The 18138-nt window shown below is 40.6% G+C and overlaps 1 protein-coding gene across 1 annotated transcript in view; it reads right to left on the bottom strand.

The window, feature by feature from the left end:
- LOC135091596 (glutamate receptor ionotropic, kainate glr-3-like) overlaps nt 1-18138 on the bottom strand; it is a 143077-nt gene that overhangs the window by 42252 nt on the left and 82687 nt on the right. The window contains exon 6 of the mRNA XM_063989351.1: nt 7015-7229. Coding sequence (XP_063845421.1) covers nt 7015-7229 — 215 coding nt within the window. The remainder of the gene's footprint in view (nt 1-7014; nt 7230-18138) is intronic.

The raw sequence follows: 18138 nt of genomic DNA on the forward strand, positions 1-18138 counted from the left end.
GATGAGACGAAAAGCTTTCGATTCCACCCTGTCTAGAAGAGCAGTATGAGTGGAACCCCCCTAGACATGTGAAGCATACTCCATACATGGACGGATAAGGCCCTTGTACAGAGTTAGCAGCTAGGGGGGTGAGAAAAACTGGCGGAGATGTCTCAGAACGTCTAACTTCATTGAAGCTGTTTTAGCTAGAGATGAGATGTGAAGTTTCCAGTTCAGATTATAAGTAAAGGACAGACCGAGGATATTCAGTGTAGAAGAGGGGGACAGTTGAATATCATTGAAGAAGAGGGGATAGTTGTCTGGAAGGTTGTACACATCTACGATGAGGAATGTACGCCTCCATGCCAGACACTATCACCTCTGTTATGCGCTCAGCACACAAAGACGGGTCTCTGACACAGAAGCAGTAGTCATTCCAAGGAAAATCAGCAGAATACCTCCTCAGGTCCCCCCAACTAGCAGAGGCAAAACGCCAGAGGCACCTTCGCTTAGGGGGATCCTGAGGAGGGATTAGAACGGTAGGACAAGATAAAGATATGAGCTTGTGATCGGAGGAGCCCAACGGAGAAGAAAGGGTGACAGCATAAGCAGAAGGATTAGAGGTCAGGAAAAGGTCAAGAATGTTGGGCGTATCTCCAAGACGGTCAGGAATACGAGTAGGGTGTTGCACCAATTGCTCTAGGTCATGGAGGATAGCAAAGTTGTAGGCTAGTTCACCAGGATGGTCAGTGAAGGGAGAGGAAAGCCAAAGCTGGTGGTGAACATTGAAGTCTCCAAGAATGGAGATCTCTGCAAAAGGGAAGAGGGTCAGAATGTGCTCCACTTTGGAAGTTAAGTAGTCAAAGAATTTCTTATAATCAGAGGAGTTAGGTGAGAGGTATACAGCACATATAAATTTAGTATGAGAGTGACTCTGTAGTCGTGGCCTGATGGTGGAAAACTCGGAAGATTCAAGAGCGTGGGCACGAGAGCAGGTTAAGTCATTGCGCACATAAACGCAGCATCCAGCATTGGATCGAAAATGAGGATAGAGAAAGTAGGAGGGAACAGAAAAGGGGCTACTGTCAGTTGCCTCAGACACCTGAGTTTTAGTGAGGAAAAGAAGATGAGGTTTAGAAGAGGAGAAGTGGTGTTCTACAGATTAATAATTAGATCTTAGACCGCGAATGGTGCAGAAGTTAATGAAGAAAAAGTTGAGGGGGTGTCAAGACACTTAAGGTCGTCAACAGAAAGGCAGTCCGACCTGGTGACATTTATGGTCCCCTCCCCAGATGGGGACTCCGAGGCTGGTGTAGGAGTCGCCATGATGATTTTAAATTTTTTGAGTGAAGGGTGTGTGTGTTATTAGGTGCTTGTAGTTATGTGTGGAGGAAGAGAGTTGTCTTTAGAGGGAAGGCTGTGACTGCCCCCTTGTGTTGTGAGACACAAAGGGAAACGTTCAGTGAGGTCACAGCTGTTTTTAATGATAAGTTCACAGCACCCCCCGAACAGTGCTTTAGACCTCACTGGGAGTAATTATCGTTTTGGCAGGTGTCTACTGCCTCCTCGCTATCGTTTGGGCTTTAAAAACTTTCAAAGATATAATATCTGGATATTCAGTAACCATTTATACTGATCATACAGCTGTCACAAGACTTTTCGAGAGTAGAAAACTCTCAGGTAGACTCGCTCGTTGGGATGTAGCTATCCAATAATTTAGCCCAATTATTAAGTATGTGCCAGGTAGAGCCAACAGAGTGGTTGATTCACTTTCTCGAAACGTACCTGTAGGATCAATAACACACCAGACACCACCAATCAGAAATTTGGTAATACAGGAACTGACAACTGCTCAACGCCAACATGATGTATGGTGTAAAATTGTTCATCACCTTGAATCAGGGGATAAGGTCAGTCTTCCTACATTAAAAATATCTATTTCACAGTTTTTACTCAACAAGGATGGCTTCCCTTGCCGCTACTGGCAGGATAAGCGTTACCCAGTAACACAAATTTTAATTCCATAGGAATTTGTACCTCCTGCAGCTGCCATTGCTCACGCCCTTGTTGGCAAATTATTCTTGGTTTACTCAAAACCTCGAGTTTTACTAACTGATAACGGAATTGAGTTTCGCAACGCATTACTATCAGAAATAAGCGATCAGTATAACATAATACACACATATATAACAACTCACCACCCTGCGAGCAATGAGTTGGTAGAACATTCCAATAGAAACCAGTGGTAGGAAATTTGTTAGACACTTGGGAAGCTTGGTTACCACATGTTGCCTTCTGTATGAATGGCAGCGTTTGTTGAGTTAACAGGATATACTCCTCATTATATTGTGTATGGACAAGAGTTGAGGCTCCCGTACGATCTCCTCGAAAAACCTCAATCTCCTGTATATAATGTGGATGACTATGGAAAGGTTCATTTTCATTTTTTTTTCAAACATCCATAGGGAGGTGAAAAAACGACTTCAAGAGTCAAAAACAGCCATGACTGTGAAAAACATAAACATGCTTCTACAGTAGAGCTACAACCAGGTGACTCAATAATGATTCAGGTCCCCGAGAAACGTTCTAAATTATCTCCTAAATTTGAAGGGCCTCGTCTAGTACTTAAACGCCTCCATGTCAATAAATTTAAAGTTTTTGACCCAGTGTCTAATAAGGTAGAAGTGGTGCATAATGACAGACAAACAGAGCAAAACTAAGGTGAGCGTGAATTTAGACAAAGCTACTTCCCTTGCGCAAGCTGTGTGTCTTGATTCTCCTACACATACCCATAACTACAATCTTCAAAATCGTACAAACCAACTTGCTTAAAAATTCCTTTTCGCGTGTTTCATAGATGTTTGCCATACTCCTCTTCGTCTTCCCCTCTCTTCGAGACGGAGACCCAGGCCACCTAGGACCAGGGGCTCTTACGGCCTTTATTGGCCAAGTGTCCTTGGTGGAAGACTACTCATGGGTCAGATATCTATACACCGACTTGATTGAAGTAAAAAAAATAAATATAATAATAATAATAATAATAGAAAAATAAATAAATAAATAAATAAATAAATAAATAAATAAATAAATAAATGTTGGAATTATTAGAGCAACTGGCAGTTTCCGTAAATGACTTGGGAAACGAACATTTTCATAGCCAATATTCTAACAGTCTCAAACTTTTACTTGGTGACATACTTAAGATTGTAAAAGATACTGTTTTGGATGCTCTGAATAATTATGAGACCCTTACGTCTGCTCAACGCTGCAAGAGAGGGCTGGTAGATGGAATTGGACAACTATCTCGCATGCTTTTCGGAACTGCTTTAGATAGCGATGTAAATGACTTGCAGAATCGTTATACCGAATTGGTTGCAACAACTATGTCAACAGATAAAATGGTTTAATTAAATTGCAAGAATATTGAACGCTTGAACCATAACATACATACCTTCCTTACTTACACTAACCAATTTCGGACTTCCCTTAGTGAAACTTTTGCTAGGTTACACGAGCAGTATGCTTTTCACAAAGTTTCTTTACTACTTTCTGCTTTAGAAACCTGTTACCTATATCATGCATCCTAATTAATTAATTCTCAGGAATGTGGTAGATGCTTCCCGTGGTAGAGTAACTTTTCGTTTTTGCCTGTTAAGAATTTATTGCACGTCTTAACTTTGGCATAGGGTAACTTTTCTTCCCTTATACCTATATTTACTGGAGCAAATTTCCTTCATTACTACCCACTCCTTAGTTCCATGCTCGTTTCAGATAAAATTGTGGTATATGTTCCTTTTCGATCACATAGGGTCTACAATGCTTATCACATTGAACCGTTCCCTTTTAAGGTAAATACTACCATCCTAACTTTAAACTTCCCGCGGTCACCCGTTCTCGAAGATTCTGACGGTCTGCAATACTCTATCGGAGATCCTAACGATCTTTTTGATTAAAAAAACGAACAAGTAGGCCTTTATTTTTGTCGGTTTTCAACTTTTGCCTTTGTACCATTAACGAAAACCGAATTGTGCGAGCTATCACTGATACATAAGGTCGTTTCGAGGAGTTCGTCTCTGTGTCCATATTCCCATTTAGCTCCAACATCTTAATTTCATAAAAGCTTCATGGGTCGTCATTACTTCTTTTCTGAACCCATGTCAGTCTCTGTCAAATGTGCGAATGATCGTCACTCTTCCACAGCGTCAAGACACTTTTTCATACCAAAAATGTGCTCCTTAACTTCTTCCAAGATGACTACTCATTCTGAGTAGTCACAGTAGTACAGTGGAAATTAATATTTCCACTGTAAAGTATGTCACCAACTCTATTTCTCAACTATCTTTTGCAAATTTCTCTGAGTAGTCACAGTAGTACAGTGGAAATTAATATTTCCACTGTAAAGTATGTCACCAACTCTATTTCTCAACTATCTTTTGCAAATTTATCTGAGTTAAAAATAGCTGTCCACGATTCTCTAGCTTTCTACTTAGAGCCTCATACTCATTATCCTTCCTTCATTATACCTCTTCTCATAACGTTGGATTTCGATTTTGAATAAATTCCTTAGGGCCAGAGTCTCTCTACAGGAAATAGGCCATGACAACAGTGTATGACATGGATAGGTACATGTCTCTAGACTTGCTTCTTGTGAGGACGCTCGAGGCAGGTGACCGATCGATATACCAATAGATAGATAATAATTGGTAAGATAGGAATAGGTAGGATTTTTATTCATGTAGTGTAGGAAACTTGCATGGTGAAAATTTTTCATTGTTTTATATCTATTGAGATGTCGCCACCTAGCACAGACTGATCACGAAGTGCTGACGATATGTCTACATCCACTGCTGTTGCCGGCGGCACCTTCCCGAGACAGCAGCAGGCTGGCCGTGCGGCAGGAGTAGTGCTACCAAACAAGCAAGCAAACAGGTATATCTCCGCTGAACTCTGCTGTGAGTGTGTGCACAAACTCTCCACAAACTCTAAAACTAAGTGAAGTAATGTCACTGTTTCACTGATAACAAAACAGTGACGTATTGTTAGTCTCTCCAGTAATCAGAGACCCATCACTACCACGTTATACTAAAATACCCCGTAACGAGTGAAATCTTGTTGGTGTAAATGAATTGTATATATGGACTTGATTTAAACTTTTTTTTAAGCCTACTTATATCACGCTACTTTAAATCAAATGTTCTTGCCACTGGCGTGACAAAAAGCCGACAAACAGCCGACAAACATTTATTTTAAAACTTGGAAACAAATTTTTAGGATTAAAAATGAAGTTTTTCTTGATTTGTGTGAATACAACAAATCGCTTTCATGTATGAGTCCCCAAATGTAGTCTCCCATCATGTTTTTATTGAAGGATCCATGATATCTGTTCAAAATTCATTATATCTTGGTGGAAGCACCTTTGTTCCTCTGAATTCTCTGAATTCCCCATATTCTCCTTGAAGTTGTCGAGGTGAGCATCTAGGATATAGACTTTTAAAGACATTCTGCAGCCCATCTCACCATACTTTTTCACTAAAGCTTCAACCAACTCAATATAGTTATCAGCCTTGTTGCTGCCAAAAAAGCCCTGTGCTACAGCAATGAAACACTCCCAAGCTTTTTTTTCTCCTTTTCTGTGAGCTTCTGTAGAAATTCTGAGCACTCCATAATTTTCCTTACTTATGGTCCAATGAAGATACCAGCTTTCACCTTCGCCTCTAAAAGCTTAGCTAGTGCTGGAATGAAAGATGGTGGTCTGGATAGAAAACAACAGGTGCATTTTTCCCAGATCGGCGTTTGGAAGGATCTACCGTGGTGAAAAAGCAGTCAGTTGAGTGACCAGTAGGCTCACGCCATATTCTAGGAATAGCAAATTTCATGGCTCTGTTTTCTCCTCTATACCATCCTGTAAAGAACAACAATATGAGTTTATGTTAAACTTATGGTATTTTTATTCGTAATTCTTGGATTTTACTCTTGAAAAACTAAAAGCTATTTTACCTTTTAGTGTTCTCTTACAGTGCTCACAAGCAAAATGAGATGCCCAGGTCTTGTCTTGGTCTCCAAGTGGCACAGCAAAATATGCTATGTAAGCTTCCTACATTTTTTCAGATGCTGTCATAGAGAACTTTGCTCTTGCCTTGATGAATTGACCACAGAATGTAGCTGGAGAATGTATGTATTGTGTAATGCATCTGTAGCAGAATGCATCTGGAGAATGATTGCAGCCTCTTGATGCCATTTGATCTCTTGTGATGTGTCTTCTCAGGCAACCAAATCATAACTGATTGGTGGTCCTACTTTTATATTGTCAAGCACTACTCTAGAATATTCTTAGTCTTTTAAGAATGTGTTTCAGAATGTTTTCAATTCTTCTACAATATTCTTTAACCTATTTTGGAATATTCTGAATAATTCTAGAAAATTCTTGTTGATTTTAGAAAATTCTTGATACTTTTACATATTTCTACTGTATTCTAGAAAGTTCTAGAATATTCTGGAAATGTTTACATTGAATATAATGTACTAAAATGTAAACTTCTAAAAGTGTCTGGAAGATTTGAGATTTCTGAGATGTAAGCAAATTCTCCTAAATATGATACATTTCTTGCTAGATCTGGTGAAAGTAATTAAATTAAAATTAAAATTAAATAAAACAAATCTTTAGAACACTATATTTTTCTTTCATTGATTTAATTTATTTGTAACATTTCAAAAGGAACTAGATAAGAAACAGATTTTCCAAAGGTCTTTACGTGACATGAAAACAAATAGTAACCCATATTATGATGGAATAAAGCAAATATGTAAATTAATTGTTCTAACCATTTAAAAAAAAAAAGGACCAAAATAACTTTTTCTATTTTGTTTAGATGGAAATAACTGGAAAATTATGGCCAGGGGGCAAGAACAAGACAAAAGTTAAATTTTCTTACATAGTGTTATCCAAGGAAATAAAGTGTACTGTTGTGAAACTGATTTCTTATTTAAATGGTTTAGCAATTAACATATGTACGATTATAGTAATGTACTACTTACAATTATGTCAAGATGCATACTTGTTGCCTCAACAACGCCGAGGGTGATGCCAGATGTATAGAGTTCGTCGAGGTTATCGAAGGGGAGGTTCACTTTAGGAATAATGAGCATGGCCTTCAAGTTGGATCGGTACACAGCACCCAAGATGAAAGACATGAGGAGCCACGTGGCGGCCATCATTCGAGCAGAATCCTTCCTTGGCTCCCACAGCACACCTGGGTTGAATTTGATTTGGGTTACAATAACCATGTAAAAAACTTTTGGCATACAATAAACTCGTGGCAGAGGTGATCTTAGGTGGTCCACGAATTAACAACAGATCAGCTGGGTACTATAATTGTTATGGTTGATGAAACTACTAAACTTCAAAGGCTAACATCTTCACTCTTGGCAGTATGTAATTACAAACTCATTGATGGCCCTCGAGAACATAACCAAATGGATAACTAGCTCTACTACTACTACTACTACTACTACTACTGCTACATAATATTACTGCTAATGCTACTTGTATTATTAGTATTTTATTAGTAGTATTTTATTATTATTATTATTATTATTATTATTATTATTATTATTATTATTATTATTATTATTGTTATTTATCGTAGCCAATACTGATAATAATCATAATGATGATGATGATGATAGAAATAATAATAATAATAATAATAATAATAATAATAATAATAATAATAATAATAATAATAATAATAATGGATTTCGATTGGTAGATGATGATGATGATGGAGTTACAGGTGGAAGGAGTAAGAGGAAGAGGGGGATCACAAACACGATGGGATGACTGTATACGGAAAGACTTGAGAGAGGACCTCAGTGGAGAGGATGACTTAAACAAGAGAGAGAGTGGAACAGGTTGATAAGAAACCGTGACTCCATATACATATGGGAAATACGAAATAATAATAATAATAATAATAATAATAATAATAATAATAATAATAATAATAACAACAACATCAACAACAACAACAACAACAAAAACAATAATAATAATAATAATAATAATAATAATAATAATAATAATAATAAAAATAATAATAATAATAATAATAATAATAATAATAATAATAATAATAATAATAATGATAATAATAATTAGCATCATAAAAATTACATAGTATTTGATGTCACAATACATGTGATTACTACACTGATAATAATGAAAAAAAAGTAATGATAATGAAAATAATTATGTAAATTAGAGATGGGGAAAAAAATAGGGGTGAGAAAGTAGAAAAGTCTTCTGCATCGAGGCCAAGGTAAGGGAGGACATGCAGTTAGCAAAATAAGACTAGTTAAAGCGAAAATAGCGGTAGAAAATAACAAGAGATGCAACAATGTGGCAAGGAAAGAGAGGCTTAAGAGGAGAGGAGAGGAATTGATGAGACGAAATGCTTTTGATTCCACCGTGTAAAAGAGCGGTATAAATGGAGCCCCCGTACATGTGAAGCATACTCCATACATGGGCGGATAAGGCCTCTGTACAGAGTTAGCAGCTGTGGGACGATATGAGAAAGAGTGCCGGAGACGACTCAAAAGGCCTAATTTCATAGATTCTATTTTAGCAAGAGGTGAGATGTAAAGTTTCCAGTTTAGATTAAAAAGGACAGACCCTGGAGAAGAGGAGGATATTTGAGTGTCATTAATAAAGAGGGGATGGTTATCTGGTTGTGCCTAGGTAATAGATGGAGGAATCGAGTTTTTGAGGCATTGAACAATAGGCACAATCAGAAATTTTAGATCAGAGGTCAGGCTTTCTTTGACTACCTTGCGTGAAGTGTTTAATTCCTGAAGAGTTAGACGTCTATGAAAAGACGCGTAAAAATTCAAGATAGTATCATTAGCGTAAGAACGGATAGGACAAGAAGTTTAATTTTAGATCATTGTTAAATTATAGGAAGAGAGTAAATGACGTGACAAAACCCTAAGAAACACTTCTGCTAGCAGTGTTGGAAGAACAGTGACCGTCTACCACAGCAACAATAGAGCGGTCAAAAAGGAAACTTGTAACTTGTAACTGTAACATGTAAAAAAAAAAAAAAAAAAAAAGAATAATAATAAAAATGAATAAAAAAAAATAACGTGAATAAGAAAAAAAAAAATGGGATGAAGCAAACTAAAGTGCTAAAAATGGAGGTTGGTATTTTAATGCATTAATTTATTAATGAGGTGGTATTGACCCCAAGAACAATATGAGGGATCTCAACAGGTCTATAAGCTTTACGAGGATTGATTGACCGTAACATCGCGGTCATATGGCTCCGCTACAAAACTTTAAAAACAACAAAGATTGCTGATAAAAATATTAATATCGGTTTGGTAAAAATGTTGAAAAGACCACTAAAAAAAAGTAAACTTAAAAAAGAAAATCTGATGAACCATCAAAACTTCAAGTGATAAAAATGAGAGGGCTGGTATTTTAATGTATTAATTCATTCAATTTGATTTAAAGTGAGGGGCACTGTCTCCACCGACTTAGGCCAGTGTGTCTGGCGTTGCTCGCTCCGTACCCAATACACTGACCCAGATATCTGGCATTGTTCGTTACGTCTCCAAGACACTGACCCCATTAACCCAAATATTTGGCGTTGTTCGTTACGTCTTAAAGACACTGACCCCACTGACCCAGGTATTTGGCGTTGTTCGTTATGTGCCCAAGACGCTGACCCCATTGACCCAGAGTTGTTCGTTATATTTCTTCTTTCTTCACTTGCTTCTAGGTTCTCCCTGTGCAAGGATATTACTAGTAAAATATTTTAAAATAAAGGTATATAAATGGGAAGCTATAATTTGTTTAAAAGGCCAGCCTTCTCCACAAACATGAGCAGCGCTTCCTGGAAAGTCCTATCGACACCACGAGAACAAAAAAGGTATCGCTCCCACAGACTGGGACACTCCACCAGACTGGGACATTGCACCATGAAATGTTGCACCGTAAGGGGAATCAAGCAGTCATCACAAAATGGTTGCGTTTCCTTGGACATAAGTAACCGTGTGTGGGGTGCGTAAGGCGCATGTAACCCGTTCGGAGATGGGTCATTGCAGTCTCTGAACGGCGCTCCAGCACAAGGACATTTAATGAACCCAATGACCCAGACCACTGTGTCTGGCGTTGTTCGTTTCGTAGCTAAGGTACTGACGGCCCTGATCCAGATATCTGGTGGTGTTTGTTAGATCCCACTGACCCAGATATCTGGCATTGTTCGTTACGTGCCCAAGACACTGACCCCACTGACACAGGCCCCAAAAACGTTGTTCGTTATGCATCTTCTTCATTTGTCGCTATATTCTTCCACTGCAAAGATAAATTTTTGCCCGGTACTGTATTGCTGATAAAAGAAATAAAATAAGAATAGTTGATAGGTAATGTATAGTTTGTTTAGAAGAGCAGCCTTCTCCATAAAATTAACGACCTCCTATCTTCATGCAACAGCGGAAAATCGCTCCTGCAGCTCCACCGTACTAGGGCACTCCACTAGAAAGTGTCTCACAGTAAGAGGAACTAAGAAGTCATCACAAAATGGTTGGATTTCCTGGGACATGAGGTAACCATAAGTGAGGCGTGTGTGACCCGTACGGAGACGGGCCAATGCAATGTGTGAGCGGCGCTCCTGCACATGGCCATACGTCATCATAGTGGAGGCAACCACATCCTATCACCTGCCCTGCCAGCTGGCAAGAACTACCACCCTTAAACTGGAGTATAAATCATGAAAGGGAATGGCGGTGGAATGAGGAATCCGAGTTGTAGCCTCTTTAACCAACCTATTGGCCTTCTCATTCCCATGAACTCCCACATGTGCGAGTGATATCCTCTGCGCTGAAGCAGGTGGATCCACTCTAAAACACATAAAATTAGGGTAGAGAGAGAGCAAGATGCTTCAAGGCAGTAAACGCGATATGGGAGTAACTAAAAATAGTAAAACTTGAAACCGGTAAGGAAAAAAAAAAAAATCTATGACAAGAATAATGGCAGAAAACTTTACCTTAAAAACAGAGGCAACCCTCGGAAGGCTACTGCCCCAAGAGATGGAAGGGAATATAACATTATATCCCACTCCTGCATCAGACTTTGAATCATGTAGACAAAGACGGAGCCAGCGTGTGTCAAAGTGTTCCAAAAATAAAGGATGAGACGCACAGTGTCATTAACAACAGGACGGTAGATCGATACCCGCGAAAACTGCCAGTACCCAACTCTTGATAGGCGGTGGGGGCAAATGGAGATGGAGAGTATATCGAACTCGGTCATGGCAGATCTGACCCATTATCCAAAAGGCTTAGGAAAACTAGGGTGAACATCATATAAAGGAGAACGTGCATCATGAGAAACTGTTGTACAAGTGACAACTTGGGGATGGATTCGATACCAACACCTCATTACTAGAGACTGACGGCGTAGTTCCAATGGCAGGAAACCAGCATCCACAAGTAAGCTAGGATTGGGGATAGTTGCCAGGCAAATACTAGTGTGGTGCACCAATTCCAACACTCGGAGTCGAGCCTCAGTAGCAGACGAATAAATTTCACAATTGTACTCCAGTTTAGAAAGAATAAGAGTTCGGTGCAAGGCTAGGAGTGTCTGTCTGTCAGAGCCCCAAAATGTATGAGCCAAAACTCTTAGAAGTGACAGCGGCTTCATGCATGCTACCTTAATATAACGAAGGTGGGGTACCTAAGTTAGGTGACTGTCGAATATGAGTCCCAGGAAACGAGTTTCCTCCACACAAAAGATTCTTCTCTCATATAGATGCGAGTCTGGGTCAGGGTGAGCACCACGAAGGCGGCAAAAATGTATGACCACAGTCTTCATAACCGAGAAACGAAATTCCCGAGTTGCGGTCCACTGAGAAATCCTATTGAGTCCCACCTGCAGTTTCCTCTCAATCAATGGCATCCAGGCTGCAAAAAGGGAGATAGACAAGTCATCGACATACAAGCTACCAAGAACTCCTTCCGGAAGTACACCAATGACAGCGAAAAGTGTGACACTGAGTTTACTTCCTTTTGGCACGCCATTTTCAACTGGGCGAACTCGTGACAGATCACCACCAACCTATACGCGAAAAAAAACGACGAGATAAAAATTTTTCTATAAAAATAGGGTATCGGCCACGGAGACCTAACTCGAACAAACTTAGTAAAATGCCATGGCGCCAGGCTGTTGCAACCTTTCTCTAAACCAAAAGAGACTGTGACATGGTGTTGCTTACTAGCAAATACCTTACAAATAGAATATTCTATAGATAATAAAGCATCAGTCGTAGATCGTGTAATGCCACCCCCCCTCCGGTTCCCCCCTCCTCCCTCCTCCTCACCGGTCCGATCAGAGCTCTAATAAGACGAGGCAAAGATCTTCACGGTGAAGAAGAAAAAAGAAGAGGAAGAGAGAAGAGGTGAAGCACGCACACACACAAGAAAAAAAAAAAAAATTTTTGATTGGTAATGGTTCTCGCCTTCATCGTCATGGCCAGAGGGTAGGGAGAGGTTAATTATTACACAGTACCTACAGTGTGGCTTTATTATGAGGAACGAAAAATATAAAAATAGCAAAAAAATAATTAAATGAATAATACTGATGGGATTCTTTGGGTTGACTGACCCACTATGACACTTTATCGAGTGGTTAATCTAGAAAAAAAAAAAAAAAAAAAAAAAGGGCACTTGAAATTCTGGTATGGCATATACACTTATACTCCGTTACTTAACACTACGAATACACAAGAAAATAATTACTTTTATAACTCCTCAAGAGTACCATTGATTCTGGGCACCGTTATATCCCTAAATAGCGTCACAGCCTTCATCCATCACTTCTCTACGGCAATAATATTGCTCACAACACATTCACAGTAGACTATATTTGACTAAAGAAACATTACATGGCTAACACTTTCCCAAGACTCTGTGGCCTGTCTCCACGTGGGACCAACACCGGCTATTTTATCTGTTGCCAGAGGGAAGGAAGACGCCATTCTGTCAACACGTATAGTCACTATATCTTCACTAGAGACATGAATAATAAACATGAACACAGTAATATTCACTTCTAAATAAAAGAAAAATCAAATATTTCAGAGCTACGAGACCCACCTGTTGCCAGAGGGAAGGGAGACGCCATTCTGTGGTCTCCCCCTCAACACCCACCCCCAGGCCTCTGAAGTTATTGGAACCTTAGCTAGTTCTCTCTCTCTCTTCTTTCACAAATAATTTTACTGAACCGTGAGTTTAAATAAAAATGCAGGAATAATTGGCTAGCAAGGTGAGCATATAGGCTGGACATTAGTTGAAGTTAATAATTGAATTCTAAATTACTAACATATTTTATAAGCTAGGGAATGACACCTTATGAGTTACTGGTAGGCTGACGCAACATGATGTAATCCTATTATTCGTATTACCACTGATTAGAGAAAACCACAGTTGAAATAAGTAAAGGCTATTTATAACAAATGTTTCAAGACTTCTAAATCACTCCCACGAATACACGCCTTATAAATATATTTTTTTTATATATAATCACTAAACCTTTAATTACCGCTATTATCCTCCTCTTCACCGCAAGCTACAAAAGAAAACAATTATTGGGGAGACTCAAAGAAACACAGAAATAATAAAAAGGAGCGCTACACACGCCCATTCTCCCAGAGTTAAACTCACGGTGAAGAATACATGCAAAATCCTACCTATACACTTTCCCTATCCTATCCATACATAAGGTCTACTAAACAGCTGACACTGACTCAACCACTTACCCTTGAGTCACCTGACTCGTACATTTCTTCCCGTAGGAAATTGTACCAACACCTTTCACATACAGAATACTTACAGGAAAAGAGAACTTGGACCCCAGTCACCCTCTGCTCTACGGGTAATCTATGGAGAAGTCACCTGACTAACTCCATCACTCTCTATATTCTCATAGAAAAGGAATAATCTATTACATTCGCAGCATTCGACACACTCGCCAACATTCACACAAATCATTCCTCTTACTACAACGAAGACTGGGGTAATACGTCCTCAAGGGAAACTTAGGACCCGTTAGAGGTGATGACTGTAACTTGAGGAGGAAGTAACCAAGTACGACGTTCCCTGGAAACCTCACTTCTCGAACTAAAGCCCACAAGAATGGGGTACACTTCCTCGAACTGAAACACATAAGCTACCATCTGGTATGAACTGTTTTGACACGACGAGAATTTGGGGACGACTTTCCCAAAATGCCCCACTCTATTTGTGGCTGAGACAGTGTCACTGACCTTCGAACACTTGTGATGGATGAGGATTTCCTGCTCTTAACTCACTTCATTCCTAACCCTCAGTTCGTGCATCACATTAGCACTCCTCAATAAGACGTCTGGGAGGTCGACGGCGGCGGGGAGGGAGGTCTTGATCCTCCTCCTCCTCCTCCTGAACACATCCGTCTGAATAGTTCTCCTCCAACTCCGGAATAATTTCACTCCGGCTCACATACAGTTTCACCTTTTCTGCTGCTCTTTGTACTAACTTCCCAGAATAGGGGTCCTCCACTACATACAGTTGACCGTTCCTGATTACCTCACTCACTCGATATGGTCCTTTCCACTTAGCATTCAATTTGGTAGAGGTACCAGGCAACGGAGTTTCTGATTTCACCCACACCAAGGACCCAACTGAGACCTTTTCATCCCGTCGTTTTCTGTTCGCCACTGCACGGTACCTCCTCTGTGACGTCACACTAGCGTCTTTAATCATGCGCTTAAGTTGCTGAACGTCACTATCTTCAGACTGCACCGTCAGGAGAGGCGCCGTGACGAAACGAGGTGGCTGTCTTGCGAAGAATGCTACATATGGAGAGACCCCTGTGCTGCTATGTACTGCCAGATTCATGTGTGCCTGACATTCACTGAGAAGGGCGGGCCACCTTAAAGGGTAACCCTTGTACATTTGGGACAGCACGGTCTTCAGGGTCCGGTGCATTCTCTCGATGAGTCCGTTTGACTGGGGGTGATAGGGAGTGGTGTAGAGCAGTTCTATCCCATGAAGACCAGCCCAGGTTCTTAGTTCTCGTCCCGGGAACTCCAAGGCATTGTCACACAGGATGGAGAGTGGCCGGCCAAAGTCAGAGATGTATTGGGAAAGCTTAGCTACTATACCCTGAGCATGTTTTGTTTTTAGAGGATAAAATTTTACATACCTAGAGAAGTGATCTATGATGGTGAGGATATACCTTTGACCTTCCTGTCCGTTGGTCATGTCAGTGAGATCAATGGCAATCCTCTCCAATGGCTGTGACACTATAGGTAACTCTCGGTATGGCTGTGACATTCCTCGGTTGTGTTTGAATTTTTGGCAGTTTAGACACTCTTTAAGATACTGTATTACATCCGACTTAATAGTAGGCCAATAAAACAACCCTTCTGCCTGCTTGATGGATTTGAACTGCCCAAAATGTCCTGATTGATCATGAGCAACTTCTAGTGCCTTTCTGACTAGGTGTCGGGGTACTACTACAGTGTAATTTAGACTGCCATCTTTGGTCTCTCTAACATAGTGCAACACACCATCCAGAACTTCAAACTGATCAAGGGTTGCCTTAGCAATCTTTCGCCCTGGCAACACCCCACCCTTCAAGTAGTCTAAGAGTTCATTCCAAGTTGGATCTTCGCGCTGTCCTTTAATGAATTCCTCTCGGGTTAGGCCTAACCAGGTAACGTTGGGTTGATGTGTGATAAGCCTAACAGGACGCGACAACTGATCAGCCACTACATTATCTTTTCCCTTTACATACTTTACGCGAAAGTGATACTCGCGCATTTCCAGCATCCACCTAGTTACTCTGGGCGACTTAGTCCGCCTACGGAAGATAGTAGTGAGCGGTTGGTGGTCGGTTTGAATCTCAAAGTTGGTTCCCCAAAGGTAATGGTGGAAATGACGGCAAGCTAACACGACAGCTAACGCTTCTTTGTCGGTGACTGAATACTTCTGCTCGCACTTACTGATCTTCTTAGAATAGTAACCTAGAGGTCGGACACTTTTATCAGGTTGAACTTGGTGCAGTACCGCTCCTACGCACTCATCGCTAGCATCTGTGACTAAGACCAGAGGAAGTTCAGGTTGATAACTAGCCAAAATGGGCGTTGACATAAGTTTTGTTTTGAGAGCCTCGAATGCAACCTGACATTCATCCGTCCAACTGAACTTTACATCCCCTTTCATGAGATTTGTGAGAGGCATGGCTATCTTTGAAAAATTGGGTACAAATTTCCGATAAAACCCACACATGCCAATAAATCTTCTAGCTTGCTTGACATTTTTAGGTGGAGCTTGTTCTCTAATTGCTTCTAGATTTTTCTGATCAGGAGTACTTCCATCCTTAGAAACTCGGTGACCTAGAAATTTCACCTCCTGCTTCACCAAGTCGCACTTAGTCAGATTCAGCTTGATACCTTTCTCCTCTAACAAGGCGAACAGTCTACCCAATCTTTCCATTAGCTGGTCGAAGTTCTCGGCACATAGAATGATATCGTCTAGATAGTTTTTGACCCATCCCTCACGCAACAAAGGCGTCAAGATTTCGGCCATCTTGCGAGAAAAGATTGCGGGTGCGCAACTCAGTCCGAACGGTAACCGACGGAAACGATACAGTGATATTCCATCAGAGAAAGTTGTTAGATCTCGGCTTTCCTCATCCAAGACTATCTGGAAGTATGCATCCTTTAAATCTAGTGTGGCATAGTACTGTTGACCTGCCGCGACATTGACCAAATCCTCAAGCCGAGGTAATGGGTAAAGATCCGCAGCTAGCCGTTCGTTCACCTGTCTAAAATCCAAACACATTCTCTTACTCCCATCAGGTTTGTTCACGAGGACAATTGGAGACAGCCATGCTGCACTCGAAGGCTCAATCACACCTCTCTCCTCCATCTCCACTAGCATTTGAGATACTAACATCTTATCATGTTCAGGATAACGGTACATAGGAGATTGGCAAGGGTTTGGGTCGGACACGGCAATGTGGGCAGGTTCACCCGAGATGGTGCCTATGTCCTTCTTTTCTAACATGAACAGCTTCTCATGTGATAACACTACATTGGACAATTGTTTTTGTTGATCATTCGCGAGGTGAGCCCAATTCTGTTGATTAATGAGTCTCTGCAAACGTTCTGCTCGGGTACCATTTCCTTCTACCACATCATTCTGAGGTTCCAACTCATTCTCAATACGGGTGTGGCACACTTGTGAGGATGTATCCTCGACTGGACCAGAATATTTCTCATAATAGGCCAATACTGTACCTGTCTTTAGGAACTTATGTACCTTGGACAAATTGTCTACAAGTACGGGAATGGTTTGGGTTTCACTGACTTCTACTAACAACGGGCAGGTTTGAGAAGAATGTCGAGATTGAGGATATACCAACAGACTCGATCCCGAGTGTTCATCAACCTCAACTTGAATTACTTTACCCTGGTGGGGCTTCAGATGAACCATATCTTTGAGCTGAACTCGGCTCTTCTCTTCACATTGAACGCTCATGGGAAGAGATTGGCAAACCCTTCCTACACAAACTCGAGTCTTACGGACATGAGAAACAGAATATGAGGTTCCTCCCCAAAGCATCATCTCCCGCGGATTCCAAGTTAAGCTTGACCGCTGAATAACATCACAACCTAGCAACAAATCTCTTTGGAGGTATGAATCTGGCACTATTGAAATCCACTGTTTGCACACTTCTTGATCTCCCACATGAATTTCAACTTTTACCATCCCAAGAACTTTTAACGGATCTCCATTTACCGCTGTTAATGATGGCAAACACCTGGATTTATCTACTTCAAGACTCAGCCTACGTACCGTACTTCGCCGGATTAGGGTTACACAACTACCTGTGTCGAGTAACGCAGAACAGAGTTTACCACTAACTATGAGGTTGACTACAGGTGATAGATCTTCTTGGCCTAGTCATTGAGTAGAATCACCGACTGATACGTTGGGTGTTCCTTCTGTCAATTGTGTGTTACGGACTGATTGGGATTTCTTGGGAAGGGCACTTGTTCTCCCATCATTTTTCTGGGGAACTGAAGGTGTCCGTGGGGTTTTTCCCGGGCATGTGGG

This window comes from Scylla paramamosain, chromosome 38 (genome assembly GCF_035594125.1).
Source record: "Scylla paramamosain isolate STU-SP2022 chromosome 38, ASM3559412v1, whole genome shotgun sequence".
Lineage (NCBI taxonomy): Eukaryota > Metazoa > Arthropoda > Malacostraca > Decapoda > Portunidae > Scylla > Scylla paramamosain.